This window comes from Cavia porcellus, unplaced genomic scaffold (genome assembly GCF_034190915.1).
Source record: "Cavia porcellus strain 051 isolate PalLab524CR breed Dunkin Hartley unplaced genomic scaffold, mCavPor4.1 scaffold_7, whole genome shotgun sequence".
In the NCBI taxonomy this organism is placed as follows: Eukaryota; Metazoa; Chordata; class Mammalia; order Rodentia; family Caviidae; genus Cavia; species Cavia porcellus.
Window position 1 is genome coordinate 97,350,254 of NW_026947490.1, and position 15,593 is coordinate 97,365,846.

At 46.5% G+C, this 15,593-nt stretch overlaps 1 protein-coding gene across 8 annotated transcripts; it reads right to left on the minus strand.

The window, feature by feature from the left end:
- Positions 1–566: 566 nt before the first annotated feature.
- Zbtb24 (zinc finger and BTB domain containing 24) lies at positions 567–14,737 on the minus strand. Of its 8 annotated transcripts, none has more exons than XM_023563462.2 (8): positions 14,606–14,733; positions 12,852–13,834; positions 10,243–10,410; positions 9,668–9,751; positions 8,935–9,018; positions 5,903–5,950; positions 3,799–3,880; positions 567–2,620 (listed from the first exon to the last, which is right to left on the minus strand). In XM_023563462.2, exons 2-8 carry the CDS (start codon positions 13,804–13,806, stop codon positions 1,951–1,953), a joined length of 2,091 nt encoding a protein of 696 aa, XP_023419230.1. In that variant the 5' UTR covers positions 13,807–13,834; positions 14,606–14,733; the 3' UTR covers positions 567–1,950. The 8 variants fall into 8 exon arrangements, with proteins under 8 accessions (XP_023419230.1, XP_013003976.1, XP_063110063.1 ...); XM_013148522.2 differs by having other exon boundaries at positions 567–2,674; positions 14,606–14,731; XM_063253993.1 differs by lacking the exon at positions 14,606–14,733 and adding an exon at positions 13,935–14,038 and having other exon boundaries at positions 567–2,674.
- Between the last annotated feature and the right edge of the window lie 856 nt (positions 14,738–15,593).

The following is a 15,593-nucleotide window of genomic DNA, read 5'->3' on the forward strand; positions in this document are numbered from 1 at the left end:
TCAAAAGATCCCTACCAGTTTACAAGAGAAAAGCAGTCAAAGATTCCAATTAAATACAGTGAAATGGATAACCTTACCCAAATCTAGTATTTTGACATTTTAAAAATTGCATGGTTATAGACACACGCTGATTACTAAGTCTCTGAGGCTTAATTTTTAATCTTAAAAAAATATTTACTTTAAAAAATGTATCCATTTTGTGGAATTTAACCATCAAGCATAAAAACACAGTGTAAGTCTTCACATACAAGACACAGAGCAGTATCTTCAGGGATCAATTACGATTCAGTAGAGCATATTTAACACTTGACATCAAATACAATTTTTTTTCGTCTTTTTGGACAAGATTTCACTATCTAGTTCAGGATAGCCTCAAACTCAGCAATCCTCTTGCCTCAGCCTCCCCCGTGCTGGGATTACAGACGTGCACCACCATGCCCTGCCTCACTGAATATAAATTTATGTCCTAAAATAATTAAGACGTCTTCATAAAATTCGTCTCATAAAATTCAAGTATCATTTCTGACAAAATTCAGAGTTTATCTGGGATGAATGTTACAATCCAATTTCTTTCTTTTTTTTTTTTTGGTGGTACTGGGAATTGAACTCAACCTTGAGCTTGCTAGGCAGATGCTTACGCCACTGAGCTAAATCCAAGGTCAACATTTTTGTAGTTTAACACTAAATGAAAAATTTTAAAGCCTGCTATTAGAATAGAGAAATTTACAGGAAACCTGAATTCATAATTATTTTATAAAGCATACTTTTGCCTTTCCTGTTACAAGATGTTTGAATTATGAATATAGCTTTATCTGAATTTGAATGTCTTCAAATGAGACACTGTGGTGCTGTACAAAGATTAAATGTCAAATTACTCTGTCCTAGGGGACTGGAAGGTATTAAAAAGACAAATTCCCAGTTATACTCTATACACCGTGTCAGCCTGAGAAGTCCAGAAGCTTAACCAAGTGACTCAGCAGTTCTGCATCCCTAAGGTGGAGGACCAACCCTAGGATATCTTACACTGTGTCAATTTGAGAGGGTCAGAAGTTTAACAAAGTGATGGGGGTGGGGGACAGGACCCCTAGTTTGTAACGTTCTCAGCCAGTGCAAGAGGAGGGCAGGCAGATGGTATCAGCACTACACCCACCCCAGGGGGGCAGCCTGCATATAATAATAGGTAAATGAGGAGCTCCAGTCTTCGCCTTCAGCTTGGACATCCTCTGGCTTCTGGCACAGATCGTTCAGCTTCTGCCTGGGACTCTTCAGCCTTCCGTCATAGATTCTTCAGTGTTCCATCACAGACCCATCAGCCTCCTGATACGGACTTGCACAGGACACTGCAGTAAGCTCCAGCCCTTGGGCCGGACCCTTCGGCCTCCAGCGTGCAGACACCTTCTGCACGCTCCCCTCATGACTTTGTGGCTGACCACTGTGAGCCAATCTTATAATGTGTGTATCTTGTGTTATATCTGTTTCTCTAATAAACCCTATCTGATACATTCCCTAAACTCAGCTCTGCCTTCCCTGCACCGCAGTGCCGCACGCATTGTACTGCTCTACCCAATGCAACCTACATGACGACTTCTGTCCTAAAAAATAAAAAAACATACCTAGGTCAGTAAGACCACACCTATGGCCATGAACATTAAATGCTTACAGAAAAGTCTGAATCAATGACCCCAAAGAAAAACTGTCCAGTCTTTGAGAGACTTAGTAGATGAAAATGAAGAGCATTCATTGATATGGAAGTACAGAACATATATTGGTGCTGTGGGTCAGACCAGCACAGCCCTGCCCTAGCTATGCGGACACAGTGAGTTACCGCTGTCTTCTGGCAGCGTATTTCTCCAGAGCTCTGTAATCCAACATGTCAGACAGGGCACGCTGACCACCTGGTTAGAGCTGGCTTCTGGGTCGGGCTCAGGGAGCAGGCACCATCTGTGCAGGTCAGCTCTGCTCCTGGCTAAGTGGTGAGGGTCGGGCCACATGGTGAGCAGGGGATGGCAGCTCGGGGTCCTGCGCCAGCTCCAGGTGCTGAGCAGGGTCTGAAGCACTTGCTGCTAGGTGGAGCCCCCCAGTTTGCTCTTGATGGGCGTGAAGATGTTCCAGGGTTTCCTTAGACAGTGTGATGACATGCACTGGCTCTGTCTCGGAGGGCTCCATCTGGCTTTCGATCATATTGAGGCTCTGAATGTGTTCAGTTTGCTCCTGCTGAGCTGAAAGAATTAAATTCTGCAGTTGCTCTGGTTGCTGCGTGAGCAAAGTGAGATTAGAAGCTTGGTCTGTGGTCATGTTCTGGGAACCCTCAGTGGCCACGATGCTGATACCCTGGCTAGGGCCCGGCATAAAATTGATGTTGTGTACAGAATCGGTCACAAGAAGCTGAATCTCCTGCTCTCCAGAGGCAGAGAGCTGGTAGGGCTGTAGCTGAAGAATATTCCGGACCTCTTCGGGGTTACCACTGCTGGAAACGCTGCTGGCTTCCGGTGTATGCTTCTCTTTGCTGTGGATTTTCAGGTGAGCCTTCAAGTTGTCTAGGCGAGCGAACTGCAAGTTACACTCAGAGCACGAGAAAGGCTTTTTGCCTGTGTGGAGAATGCAATGCCTCCTCTTGGCGCTGGAATCAGAAAAAGACTTGCCACATATGCTGCAGGAATATGGCTTCTCTCCTCTACAAGAAAATACACGTTTTACTTTAAACATAGAAATCAGACATGCTGGTGCATACCGGTAACCCCCAAATCGTTTTTAGGCTGAGGCAGAAAGATCAAAAGTCTCAGCACAGTCTGAACAACCTGGCAATGTAGCAAGACTGTTTTGGAGTAAGACAAAAAAAGAGGGCTTCAAAAACCTTGGGTTCAACGCCCAGTACTGCAAAAACAAACAGAAACTAGAAATATCTATTTATTTACCTCCGTTTATCTGGGGAGAAGCAACCAAGGAGTACGTGCTAAACACAAACTAGACTGAACCGGGAGCCACAGAGTCTCGGGTTCTCCTAACTTACAGACTTACAGTGAGTCAGACTGCCACAGGTTTGCTTTCTACTTTTTTCCTTTTTGAGTCTCTACTCTTAAAAAATAAAAAAGGGTTAAAAAATAAAATATAAAAAAGAGTAGGAGTGGTGTTTGAGGAAGGACGGCAGTTGGAGTTCAACTAGATGAGATAAAATTTTATGATTCCATGGAATATATTTCAGATAAGAAAGTACATACTTACACACTACACATACAGTTTTCCCCACCCAAGTACCGCGGGTGAGACAACCATCTGCTTGCCAGGCAGGTGCTTGTGCTGCTGAGCTAAATCCTGATAGAGTACTTGTTTTAGTTTTGCTTTAGGGTTTTTTTTTTCCTGGTACCAGCTTGCAGTTGCTTATGCCTCTTGCTTATCTCTGGCCTTTACGTTAGTTCTTACTTTATGGGGTCCAGGCTGGCCTTTAGCTTGACATGTAGCTCAGGCTAGCTGTAAACTAGTGACTCTCTTGCCTCAGCCTCCGCATGCTGGAATTAGTGGCATCTGTCACCTTAATGGCTATTTTTGACTGAAGATTTAAGCTTTGGGCTAGCCCCCAACACAAAATGAAAATTCAAAAAATGAAATCAACGACATACATCCTTACTGGCCAGAATCAGTTTTGTTAATTCTATGTAAGGAATTTTATTACTTATAGATAAACAACCTAGGTAATTATAGCAGAGTAACAATTTAGGTAAAAATAGTATACAGGTTAACACACGGAACACCCACAGTTAAAGGCAGCTTCCACAGCACTGCAATGTCTGCAGAACTTACCGATGAATTCTGATGTGAGTCTGAAGAGAACTCTTCGCTGTGAAAGATTTGCCACAAATTTCACAAGTAAACGGCTTTTCACCTAAAAAAAGAAAAGCATTTGGAAATATACATTTGGAAACAAGCAAATCAGGCAGCCACTCTGCACCTCCCACAGTGTGGGGAGCCCGGGGAAGGCAGAGAAGCAGGTGTGGGTGCCTCCCTGCCACTCTGTGTCTGCTATCAACTGGGGACCGAACCCGGGACCTCTGGGCTGAGCCACATCCCCGACCCTTTTTTTTTTTAGACTCGGTCTTGCTGAGTAACTCATTCAGCTGCCCAGGCTGTGCTTAAGTGATGATCCTCTTCCCTCAGCCTTCCATAGCGCGTGGACTGTAAGCACGCATCACTGTGCCGGGTTCCCCTAAACTGTTAGAGACTAACAGAAGGCAGCATCTATATGAAGCGAACAAAGGAGCTCAACACGTTGCCTTCTGCATTTTCCATGCTCAGGTGTCACAGTGGCCTCTGCATTCTGCTTTACCACCTGGCGAGGTGGGAGCCAAAAGGACTCCCACACCCTGGGAAGACTGATGCAATTATTCACATTTATCTTCAGATATATCCGATAAACCCAGAATCTTGGCCCCCTCTCAAGGTTGCTGCCAGGCGGCTCCCTTGCCGTGTCTCTCAGCTTCTGCTCACATGCTGCAGTCTCCCAGTGAGACTGTCATCTCCACCACTGGGAATCCACTCCAGGGTTACCAATACCACTCCATTCACAAAGGCACCGCCCCTCTACACGGTTCCATCAGCTGCTTCTTTTTCTTCTTTTTGAGACACATCCCTCACATGCAGTGGATCAGCTTAATTTTTTTTTGAGACAGGGTTCTGCTATGCAGACTCAAACTTGTGATAATCCTTCTGCCTCAGCCTCTCCAGTGTTGGGATTATAGGCATGTACCACTGTGCCCACCATAATCCAGTTAAATTTCTATTTTCTTTTCTTGAGCCCTGAGCAGTGAACACAGGGCCTCACATGTACTATGCTGTCCATCACGGTGCTGTGTTCCCCAACCTCCAAAACTTAGGGCATGTGGGTGAGGGGGGCACATTCCAACTATTCCAACCCCGTGGTTTTTTATTTGTTCCCAAATTCAAGTCTGCAACCTTCAACTGAATTACCTGTTTTTCTTTAAGTTTATTCAGTTCTGAAACACACACAGACAATCAACAAAGTGCAGAGGTAAGAAACAGAAAATCGAAGGTACAACAGGCCTCAAAAAAGGAGGTGTGGCCTACTTGAGAGACAAGTAAAGTAGAGCTGTGCTCTGCTGAGTGTTGACAGGGACAGCAACACCACCAGTGGTGGCAGGAGGGTGGAGTACGCAGCGGCAGGACCGAGCTGGACTGGAGAGGAAACTGCACGGCACTGCCATGAACGGCACACCCAAAGCCTGTATTGGAAGTGTCCACACACTACCGCCTTGGAGGGGCTGGGGATTTGCTATGAGCCGTGGTGGAAATCTATAATGAGGCCACACCTCTGAGAGCTATAAACTCCAGGCAGAGGATGCAGTGCAGGGCAACTTGGGGGTTTCCAGCAGCAAGATGACCCCTAAAGGTATAAGAAAGCAAGCCTGGGATGGAGGGGACAGTGGGCTGAGGCCAGCGCTCCCTGCAACAGTGCACACACGAGGTGATGAGGCCCGGACCAGAGGTGGCAGGAGGCAAATGGATCAAGGGTGGGATGACAGGACCACAGTGGCAAGGAGACCAGCACACAGTCCATCACAGGAGAAGGACAGAGGTTCCCCCAGGGTGTGGCCACAGAGGACTGTGCCATCTGGCTTGTCCTGGGGTCTCTCAGTCCACTCTCCACACTACTGTCCCAGATGCTTTGAAAATCTGGGCCCGTGCTCCTGCTTATTTAGCAATGCAGCGAGTGGCAGGCTTGTGCCCTCCACTGGCTTAACCCAGAGTGGCTGTCTTGGTGATAGTAGCAGCAGGCAAGCAGCTTGCACATGAGAGCACCAGGGCACGCTGCTGTTGTGTCAAGCCACATCACCATTGTAAAAGGCTGTGCGAGGGGCCAAGGATATAGCTCGGTGGCACAACTGCCTACCTGCCAAGCACAAGGTCCTGAATTCGATTCCCAGTACCAAAAACCAATCTGAAATAAACAAAAATGAAAAATCTCCTAAAATACAAACCAACAAAAATGCTGGGTGTGGTAGTGCATGCCTACAATCCCAGCACTGGGGAGGCTGAGGCAGGCAGACTGTTGCAAGTTCGCAATCATCCTGGACTACAAAGTGAGCTCAAGGCCAGTCTAAATTGCATAGTGAGACAGTTCCAAAAAGACACTCACACACACACAAAAAAGGATCATGAATATCCCCATGAGTTTGAGGCCAACCTGGGCTACATAGTGAGTTAAAGGTCAGCCTACAATATTTAATAAAACCTGTCTCAAAAACACACAACGATAGTAACAATAAAAACTAAAAGGCTGTCTATGTCCCATCATGTCTACTGGCCAAAACGTACCAATCAATCTCTTACCAAGGGACACTTTAGCAGTTTCTATTATAATCAGTCCTGCCTGTGATGAATAGCCTTCTACAAACATTTTTCCCCAAATGGAAAGACAGTTGAGAAACTATCAGTTTCTTCTCATGAAGTTTCCACATTACATTCCCACCAACAGTACATAGCAATGTCCATTTCCTCACATCTGCCAATCTAATGGACAAAAATCCTGCACACTCTTTTGATGACCAACACTGCTGCCCTGGTTTTATAGATGACGACCTGCCATTCCTATGCTGTGTTCTGTGGAGTGTGTTTCATGTCTCCTGCCTGGTTTCCTGTTGGGGTACCCTTTTTCTTATTTGGGATATTAGTACGCTGTCATATACAGCAACTATCCCCTCCCACCCTAGACGAAAAATCTCCTTCACTTCAGCCTTCTCTTGCCGGAAGGGGCCACTAAGGGGCGCCTCCCAGGCTCTCCTGCCAGGGCTGGCCTGAGGTCTTTACAAGACACAAATCAAAACCTTCTCTCCCTGCCTTCGTGGTGCTCCCCCGCTGTCCCGTGGCTGTCACCTCTTCTGGGCCTCGTTCCCTCAAGCTTTCCACTCTGCTCCGACCTGGGCCACCTCTTCTGGCTTCCTGTGTCAGCCAGCATGTGCTCTGGCTTCCTGATCAGGTCTGTCCTCTAAGTGCTTTCCCAGACCTTCTGGGGAACAAGACCCCCCACCCTCTCTTTGGCTCCATCCTGAAATTCTTGGCATGTGGACTCCGTAAGGAAGATGGTGAGGGGCCCTAGACCCCAGAAAGATGAGGACAAACAAGATGAGTGGATCCTCTCCCTGGGGAGTCCGCCATACTGTCACACACCATTTATGGGTAAATGCGTTTCCAGCTCTCCCAGCACGTCCTGGACTCCACATTCCAGCAGTCCACTGCCTACTCCGTATCTGCACCTGTTGCCAAACAGCCCTGGACCAACTGGACCAACTGGCCAACTGACCACCATCTAACTCTTAATTTGTTCCTAGGTTTCCCTCCTTCCAGTTGCTTCTCACCTCACATCTGATCGTGAGCAAACCATGCCAGCTTCCTCAGAATCTGTTCCCCCACTACTGCACGGTGCCAAGCCCTTCGGGGCAGCAGCCTGACACATCTCTACTCCAGCTTGCCTCACCCCAGCCCACTCAGGAGTGGGAGTGATCCTACAGCAGTCTCATGACGTCCCTCCACTTCACTCAGAAAACCCGAGTGGCTTTAAGTATTCAAGTCTGCACCCACTTGAAAATTACAGAGGGTGCATCTTTTTGTTGTTGTTTTTTTGATCCCAGGGATTGACCTCGCATTTGCCAAGCAGGCACTTCCACCGCTGAGCTAAACAGGGCTTCGCTACGTAGTTAAAGTGAACTCACTCTGTAGCCCAGGCTGGTCTCAAACTCTTGGTGATCATTCTGCCTCAGCTTCTTGGGATTCTGGGTGTGTGCCACCATGGTAAGAAGGGTGCTTCTGAGGCTCTACCCAGGCCATGGAGTCAGAATCCCTTGGGCTGGGACCCAGCTTTCTGGGTAGAGTCTGTGTCTGGTGAGGACTGAGCTGGGTGTGGTGCACACGCCTGTAATCCCAGCACCGGGGAGGCTGTGCCAGGATCACCAGGAGTTTGAGGCCAGCCTTAGACACCGAGTAAGTTCAAGGCTATGAACTCACATAGCGAGACCCCGTCTGAGAAAGCCTAAAAGAAAAAATAAGAATAAAGCGAGAACCTCTGCCTGACACGCATTCCAGCTGGCACGAAGTCCCCGATATCGCCTTCTCCTACTGTCGACTGCCAGCGCCTCTCCTCTGCTGTGGCCTCGGCTGCCTCCTGGTGCTTCTGCAGTACGCCCGAATGCACCCCACCTGCAGTGCTCTCACCTGCATATCTGCAGTGACTGGCTGTTCCCCTACCACACTGATCTGCATCCACACTGCCACACTTTGTCACTGTCCCAGAACGGTCCGATATGGAAAAGCAGCCCCTTCCCACACTGTTTCCCTACCTGTGTTTCATTGTAAAACCACTTTTACATAAACTTTTATAGATTAGCAAAATCATTAATCTACAATGGGAAGTTTTTCTTACAAATTACCATACTTGTAACATCTACCCCTTAGCACAAGGTGCAAAAGCACGTAAGTGAAAAAACGTAACGTGCTCTAACCAGTTGTGTCTTCGTTGGCCCTGTGACTGATTTTTCCGAGGTGCTGCTGCTCTGAGGGAAGCGCAGGGAATTCTCAGTGCCTCCGGCACCTTGTGCCTTCACACTTTTACTCTGTCATCTTCAGTGCTGAGGTAAAGGAAAAGCGAAGTACAAAACCAGACTCACTGATGCCACTGTTCTGTGGCATTAAATGAATTTTCATACATGAACAGCGGTAGTGACCTATTTTGGTAGTCTACAGAGAGATGTAACGGCCCCACAGAGCAGTGCTGACCATATTCTTCCCTGGGCTGTCCAATGACCTACTTGTAAAATCTGAACCCTATTTACAGTAAACATTCCCCTGCATAGGCTGGGCAGGGACTCAGCACCGCCCCGTGCAGCAAACATCAAGCGTGCCAGGGCAGGTGGCTGGGCGGTGTGTTACCTGTGTGGGTTCGGAGGTGTTTCTTTAGCTGAGAGACATCCATGAATTTGCGATGGCAGTGGTTACATTCCGGTAATGAGTGGCCTTGTCGCAATAATAAAAAAAGTGTCAGTGCATATATGCTCTCCCTGCATTTCTTCAGTGATTTGTGTTAAAGCACTTCCCTGAAAAATAATCACTTTAAATATGGTACTTTAACAACAACACAATTCTTTCACCAACTTGGTAACAGTTACTATTTCCTAATGTAGTCAGCTCACTGCCTCCCCCAAGAGAGTCGGGACCTCCCAGTCCTCACAGACGGAACCCTTTCCCAAAGCACGGGTGTGAGTAGCTGGCGATCCCTCCCGCCTTCATTCTTCATTCATCTGGCAGGAAGGAGAAAAGGACATGGGGTTGACCAGGCTGGAGAAAAGCCTGAACTGGTCACTATGGGGATGGGGCCTCTGTCTAGGCACCACTGCCAGTCAATCTGACAAAGTCCTCTTGGACAAGTGGCGCTTTTTAAACATACCAGTTCTGCAGATTTTCTACGTGTAGCACCAAAACTATGGTACAAAAATTTAGTCATGATACTGCAGAGCATGAAGACCTCTAATTTACATGACTTTAGAGAATCTGTTCTCAAAATACCCATTTATCATCTACAGTATGAATCTAATACTTTAGAAATAGTTTATATTTGCATTTTTCCCTGCAATCCAAACTTCCTCTCACTTCATGAATATTGTACCTGTATGAACTCGGTAATGGCTTTTTAGTTGTCTTTTCTGGCTGAAATATTTTCCACACTGATCACAGGTAAAAGATTTCTGTCCTGCCAAATAAAAAATAAAACACTTAAACCATGCAAAAAAACTGCAGAGATCTAGAATAGTCACTAAGGAGGTAAATAACAGAGTGAGCCCAGACTACCATGTTCTACAAAGGATAAAGTGACTACGGACAACCTTGAAAGCCTTCAGTGAGAAGCAAAAGCCATGTAAGGCGACAGGACTGATGGGAAGCAGGGTAGAACTGGAGAATTCAAGTCTCCCTCAGAAGTACTCAATTAAAACAGCTGCAAACTCTGGTAGTCAAACCAAGACCCTCTGCACACTGAACGCCCAGGGGCAGTTCATTCGTGTCAGGTGAAAGCTCAGTGCTGTGTAAAACTCGGAACTGAGTTCCGACAGAGGCACAGACCTGTCTTGCCACAACACCATGTAGAAAATGACAGATCCAGAAATGGCACTTAGTGCCCAGAAACACCCGCCCTGCAGAGTGGGGATCTGGTGACAGGTGGCCCTGTGGTGCCAGGTTAGCTACCTGAGTGCAGGCTCATGTGCTCCAGCAGCGAGTGCTTGGTGGTCAGAGCCTTGTTACACACAGTGCAGGTGTACGGCCGCTCGCCCGTGTGCATCCTGGTGTGGACCTGTAAGGAGTGCTTCTGGGCAAAGCCTTTTCCACACTCATTACACTTGAAGGGCCGCTCCCCTAGAATGAGAAGTCCAGAAGCAGGCGTAAACACAAACAGAAATAGTAAAAAGAGAGCTTATCTTAAAGGGTTGACAGCCAAAGATCAAGGACTAGGAGAGAGAATATCAGCAATAAAAATTTGGGTGTTGACACTGATTAATTCAAAGCCAGCAGAGAGGAACAATGAGATACAACCTAATTTCTCAGGCCAAACCTCTAAAAGGCTCAGGAATTGGCAGCAGCCATGACCTCTGAAAACACAGAAGAACAGTTTGTTTCAAAAGTAGTGAGACCTCCAACACAGTCCCCTATCCCACACTGCTGAGGGCCTGGCGCTCTCCCAACAGAAGATGGAGATTATTCTCAAGGAGCATAGAAGGGTCTTTGGATTTGGGGTTGCCAAGCACAGGTGAGCAGGCCTCTTACAGGAAGACACAGTCTAAGTCTACATTTGGGAGAACTTCCATTCCACTCAGACACTGGCAGAGAGGCCCGCTGCCTTCATAAAATCACTGAGTTTGATGTCAGCCTGGACTACACAGTAAGATCCTGTTTCCCAAAAAACCATCAGCATTCAAGGAAAATCTTTCATAGAGAGATAGGAAGAGAAAAAGAGATACCAAGAGAGATAAGAAGACAAAAACTAATGTGCAGAAGACAGACTGCCCAGGATGAAGAAGTAACTGTTAGCATTCATATTTTTATGCCAGGCATGGTGGGCACATCTATAATCCCAGCACTTGGGAGGCAGAGGCAGGAGGATCCTGTGAGTTTGAGGCCAGCCTGCACTACATAGTGAGACCCTGTCTCAAACAAACAAAAAAGAAACAAAACAAAAGGAGCTGGACATAGTGGCACACACCCGCAACTCCAGCCTGTCAGCCTAGAGGCAAGAGGCTCATGAGCCTGGGGAATTGAGCAACCAACAAAAACAAAACAAAACAAGAAAAGATAAAAGCAGAACTCTGTCAGAAAGTACAACGAACAATGGAAAACATGAATGAAAAGATAAGGAAATCAGAGTCTGTGAGGACTCTAAGACACGATAAGGAATTGCAGTCTGTGAGGTTCACCATCCAAATGGCAGTTCTGGAAAGGAAGAACAGAAAACAGATAGGAATTTCACCTATGAAATAAGCAAATTTTCTAGAACTGATCAACTGGAGATTCCAATCTGTTGGATCAAATGGAAGAAAATGGACTACATGACTTAAAATATAGCCAGAGCAATAAGGTAAAAGAAAGACAGATAGACAGACAGAGACAAGACATGAAAAAAGGAAGACAAATTATTTCTGTCTGTAAATAATATGATTCAATACATAGAAAATTCTAAAGACACCAACAAAAGACTTTAGAAGTAATAAACTAATTCAGTAATACAGTAGGACACAAAATCAATCAACATACAAAAATGAGAAGTATTTCTATACATCAATAATGAACTTACTGAGAAAGAAATAAAGAAAGTAATTCTATTCACATCACCTCCAACAAACTTGTCTAAGGATGTGAAAGATCTCTATAATGCAAAGTACCAACTTCTGGGTTGTGGATGCAGCTCAGCGGCAGGATGTACAATGCCTGGTTCAATCCCCAGGACTTCAAATAAACACCCCAAAACAAAAACGAAGAAAGAAAAAGAAAAAGAAAGTTACCAAGCACTGAAGAAGGAAACTGAAGAAACCCTAGAAGGTGAAATGATCTTCCATGTTTATGAACTAAGAGAATTAATATTGGTAAAATGGCCATCAATAGAGCCAATGCAATTCCCACCAAAATACCAACATCATTTTTCACAGAACTAGAAAAACAATCCTAAAATTCATATGGAAGCACAAAAGACTTCCAAGTAGACAAAACAATCCTGAACTGGAGGCACTACAGTACTGAATTTCAAAACATAATACAGAGCTACAGTAACAAAACACTAGCCACAATTCAAGCACTCAAAACGCACATGTGGCTGACGGCCACTGAGCTGGACAATGTGGACAGAGAACATTTCCATCTTCCATCTTCCATCGTCACAAGAGTCTCCTGGGCCAGAGGGACCAAAGAAGAAAAGACTTGCAGCTAGAGGGCTGAATTACAAAGCTATCCCGGAAAGCTAGGCAAAACAATACTGTGGTTAAAATGAGGAGTGTTCAACAATCAGAAAGCAGAATAAACCAAGCTGAAGACTGTTAACCAGACAAGACTAAAGCCTCTGACTGCTGGGTTCAAATCCCAGCTCTACTGCAGAATGGGTACACCTGGGCAAATTACTTCAGCTCTCCAGGACTGGGCTTCTTCATCTGTACAATGACATGATACTACCATCTACCCTGTACGGTTGTCCCAAGAATGGAATGCATAACATGTTCAAAAGTTACGTCCCATAGGAGCTGCACAGTAATGAAAGCTATTATCATCACTATTCCAAAACACACTGCAGTAAGTTTTGAAAGCGTAATTACCCGTGTGACTCCTCTGATGGATTGCTAAAAAGTGACTGTACTTAAACACTTTGCCACAGTCTTTACAATGGGCCTCGGGACCACTGGGGCGTTTTCTCTTTCCACACACCTTCTTGGCTGAACCCTGTTCTTCGTCATCCCCAGTAAGTTTGTAATCTTTCAGTTTGACGGACCTGCGGATCCTCCGCTTGCTGTGCCGACTCTGGCTGTCCTGCCCATCCTGGATCTTGGGATCACAGTTCTCATCTTTCTCAGCTGGTGTCACCTCCACTCCACCAGCCTCACGAGCAGGCTCAGTGTCTTCTTTTGCTTTTGCTGGAATCTGTTCAGTTAGCTCATTGTCTCCTTCTTTAACCACGAAGTTCTGTCCATTCTGAACTGAATGGTTCACTCTTAGCTGTATTTCCTCCTCTGCAGCCAGTTCTGATTTTCCTTCTTGCAAACTATTGACTTTTCTTGGTCTTCCCCGTTTCCGCTTTGGAGGATCGTTTTTCTTATTAGAAATAACCACCATGGAAGCACCAGCACTGTTCAAAGTCGCTGCCTTTGGGGAGCTATGATTATTCTGGAAGTCTGTGTAAGCTTTTACTAGGTCATAGACTTTTAAGAATTGAGCAGTAGCCAGGACTTGTTCTGTGCTTTTCTCACTAGCATGGAGATAACCTGTGTAAATAAATTCCAGCAGGATACCAAAAATGTCTGCAACCATGCCTTCCAGCATATAAATGGACTGTCCAATCTCTCCCTCTTCTGCAAACATCATTGAGAAATACTCACTACTGGCGGCAAGTAAGGCTTTGTGGGCCCGGAAATGTACATTCTCCACAATTAAAGTAATGTCACAGAGAAAGCCCTTCTTTCTTTGATCCTCGAAGCTGGCTAGGACAGTGTCACTGTGAGTATCTGAGTGTACAACAAGCTGCCCTCCAGGAACCTCTGGTGATGCTTCTGCCATTTTCTTCACATGCCAAGAAGGCTTAACTCTGAAATAAGAAAAGGATGTTTAAACAGGACTAAGCACTGTTTAACAAGGTTACTCCCAGCCTACATGAACTTGCAATTTCCTTCAAATTGCTATATTACCTTCGTCTGTTTAGAAATTGAGGTGTAGGTTCTCAGTCTTACTGCACAGTACATAGCTGGACTAATTCCCAGTATCTGAATAACCTCTCTGGGTGCGGTTTCTCCTGTGGAAGTAAGGAATGGAATCAATCCACCACCTGCAAAGTCCTTCCTGCACTAACTTTTAGGGCTACACAATTACTGACGGGGAACTACAATGCCTCGATCTCACACGTTATTATTTCATCTGTAAGAACAAATATTTTATTTATTTCTCCAGAGACAAATTCTTGCTATGTAGTGCTGGCTGGCCTTGTAGCCCTGTGAACTCACGGCGATCCTCCTGCCTGTCACCCGAGTGCTGGCATTACGAGAGCGTGCCACCACGTCTCACAAGAACAAATATTTTAAAAGGCAAAGAGAACGTACAAACTCCAACTGAATCTGGGAAAGCATAACATAAGCCGCGCGAGGTTTCACACTGAAGGGCGGCGTCGCAGGGCCGGGCGGGCACCAGACAGCGGGTGTGAAGCCCCGGGCGCTCCATTCCCTCAGCGGGCAGCCGGGGAGCGGCCCGCGGGAGGCCCCACCTCAGCCCGGGTCTGCAGGCCGCCGGGGAAGGGCACGTCCGGGGAGAGGTCGGCGCGGCCCAGGGACCCGAGCCCACGGACGCCGTCGCGCTGCAGACCTACCTCTCGGCGGCATGCGGCGGGGTACGGAGAGCGGGCACCCGGGCCTAGCGGACGGCCCCACAGCACCAGCCCGCAGCTGCGGCTCCGGCGCCGCGACTGCCAACCCGGAAGCGCGACGGCGCGAGCAGCCTGCGCGCGGACGCCAGGCCACGTGGCCCGCGGAGGGGGCCTAGCGCGCGGCAGGCGGTGGTGATTGGCGGGGCGGGGCCGGGGCGGGGCTTGGGCGGGAAGGGGCGGGGCCCAAGGTCGGGTGTTTGCCCAAGAGTAAAGGGGCGGGGCCCAAGGTCGGGTGTTTGCCCAAGAGTCCCAAGAAAAGGTTTTTTTGCCACAAAATGAAGGCGCGGGACTGCGTTGGCAGTGTAACCTGCCCGTGAGGGGATTTTTGCGTCATATTAGGCCGTTACTTCCTTATGGGTTTCATAGTTTTAGTTCTCCCCAGACGCTCAGTGTGGTGCTGAGGTCTCACCCGCGTAGTGACCTGATGAAATCCTCTACCTTGATCTTCCTCATCACCAGAACTTCGAGGAGTAGTCAAGATCATAAAGGAATGATGAGCAGGTTTTACTCTGGTACCGAATATATAGAATTTATTTACTGAGAATACAAAGAGTTACATAAAGAATTGATGAAACATAATTTTTAAAACGACAGTGAATCAGAAAGCAAAGGAAATAATTCACAAAAGAGAAAATAGGGCTGGTGACTAGCACATAGACTAATGTTTAATCTCACTGTTAATTCAGATGAAAGTAACAAGGCTCTGCTTTGCACTCATTAAGGAAAACAAAACAAAAACTAAGAAGGTATACCAAATTATAGTAAAAAAGTGAAATAAAATTGGTGCTTTTGGGGACTCCTGACAATCACGTGGAAAGTAATTTGGGTAATATGAACTGTGAATTCATGACCTTTGACCCAGAAGTTTTATGTCCTAGAATTTTTATCAGGCCAATAATCACAAAAATGGGGGAAGGGTTAATCACAGTAC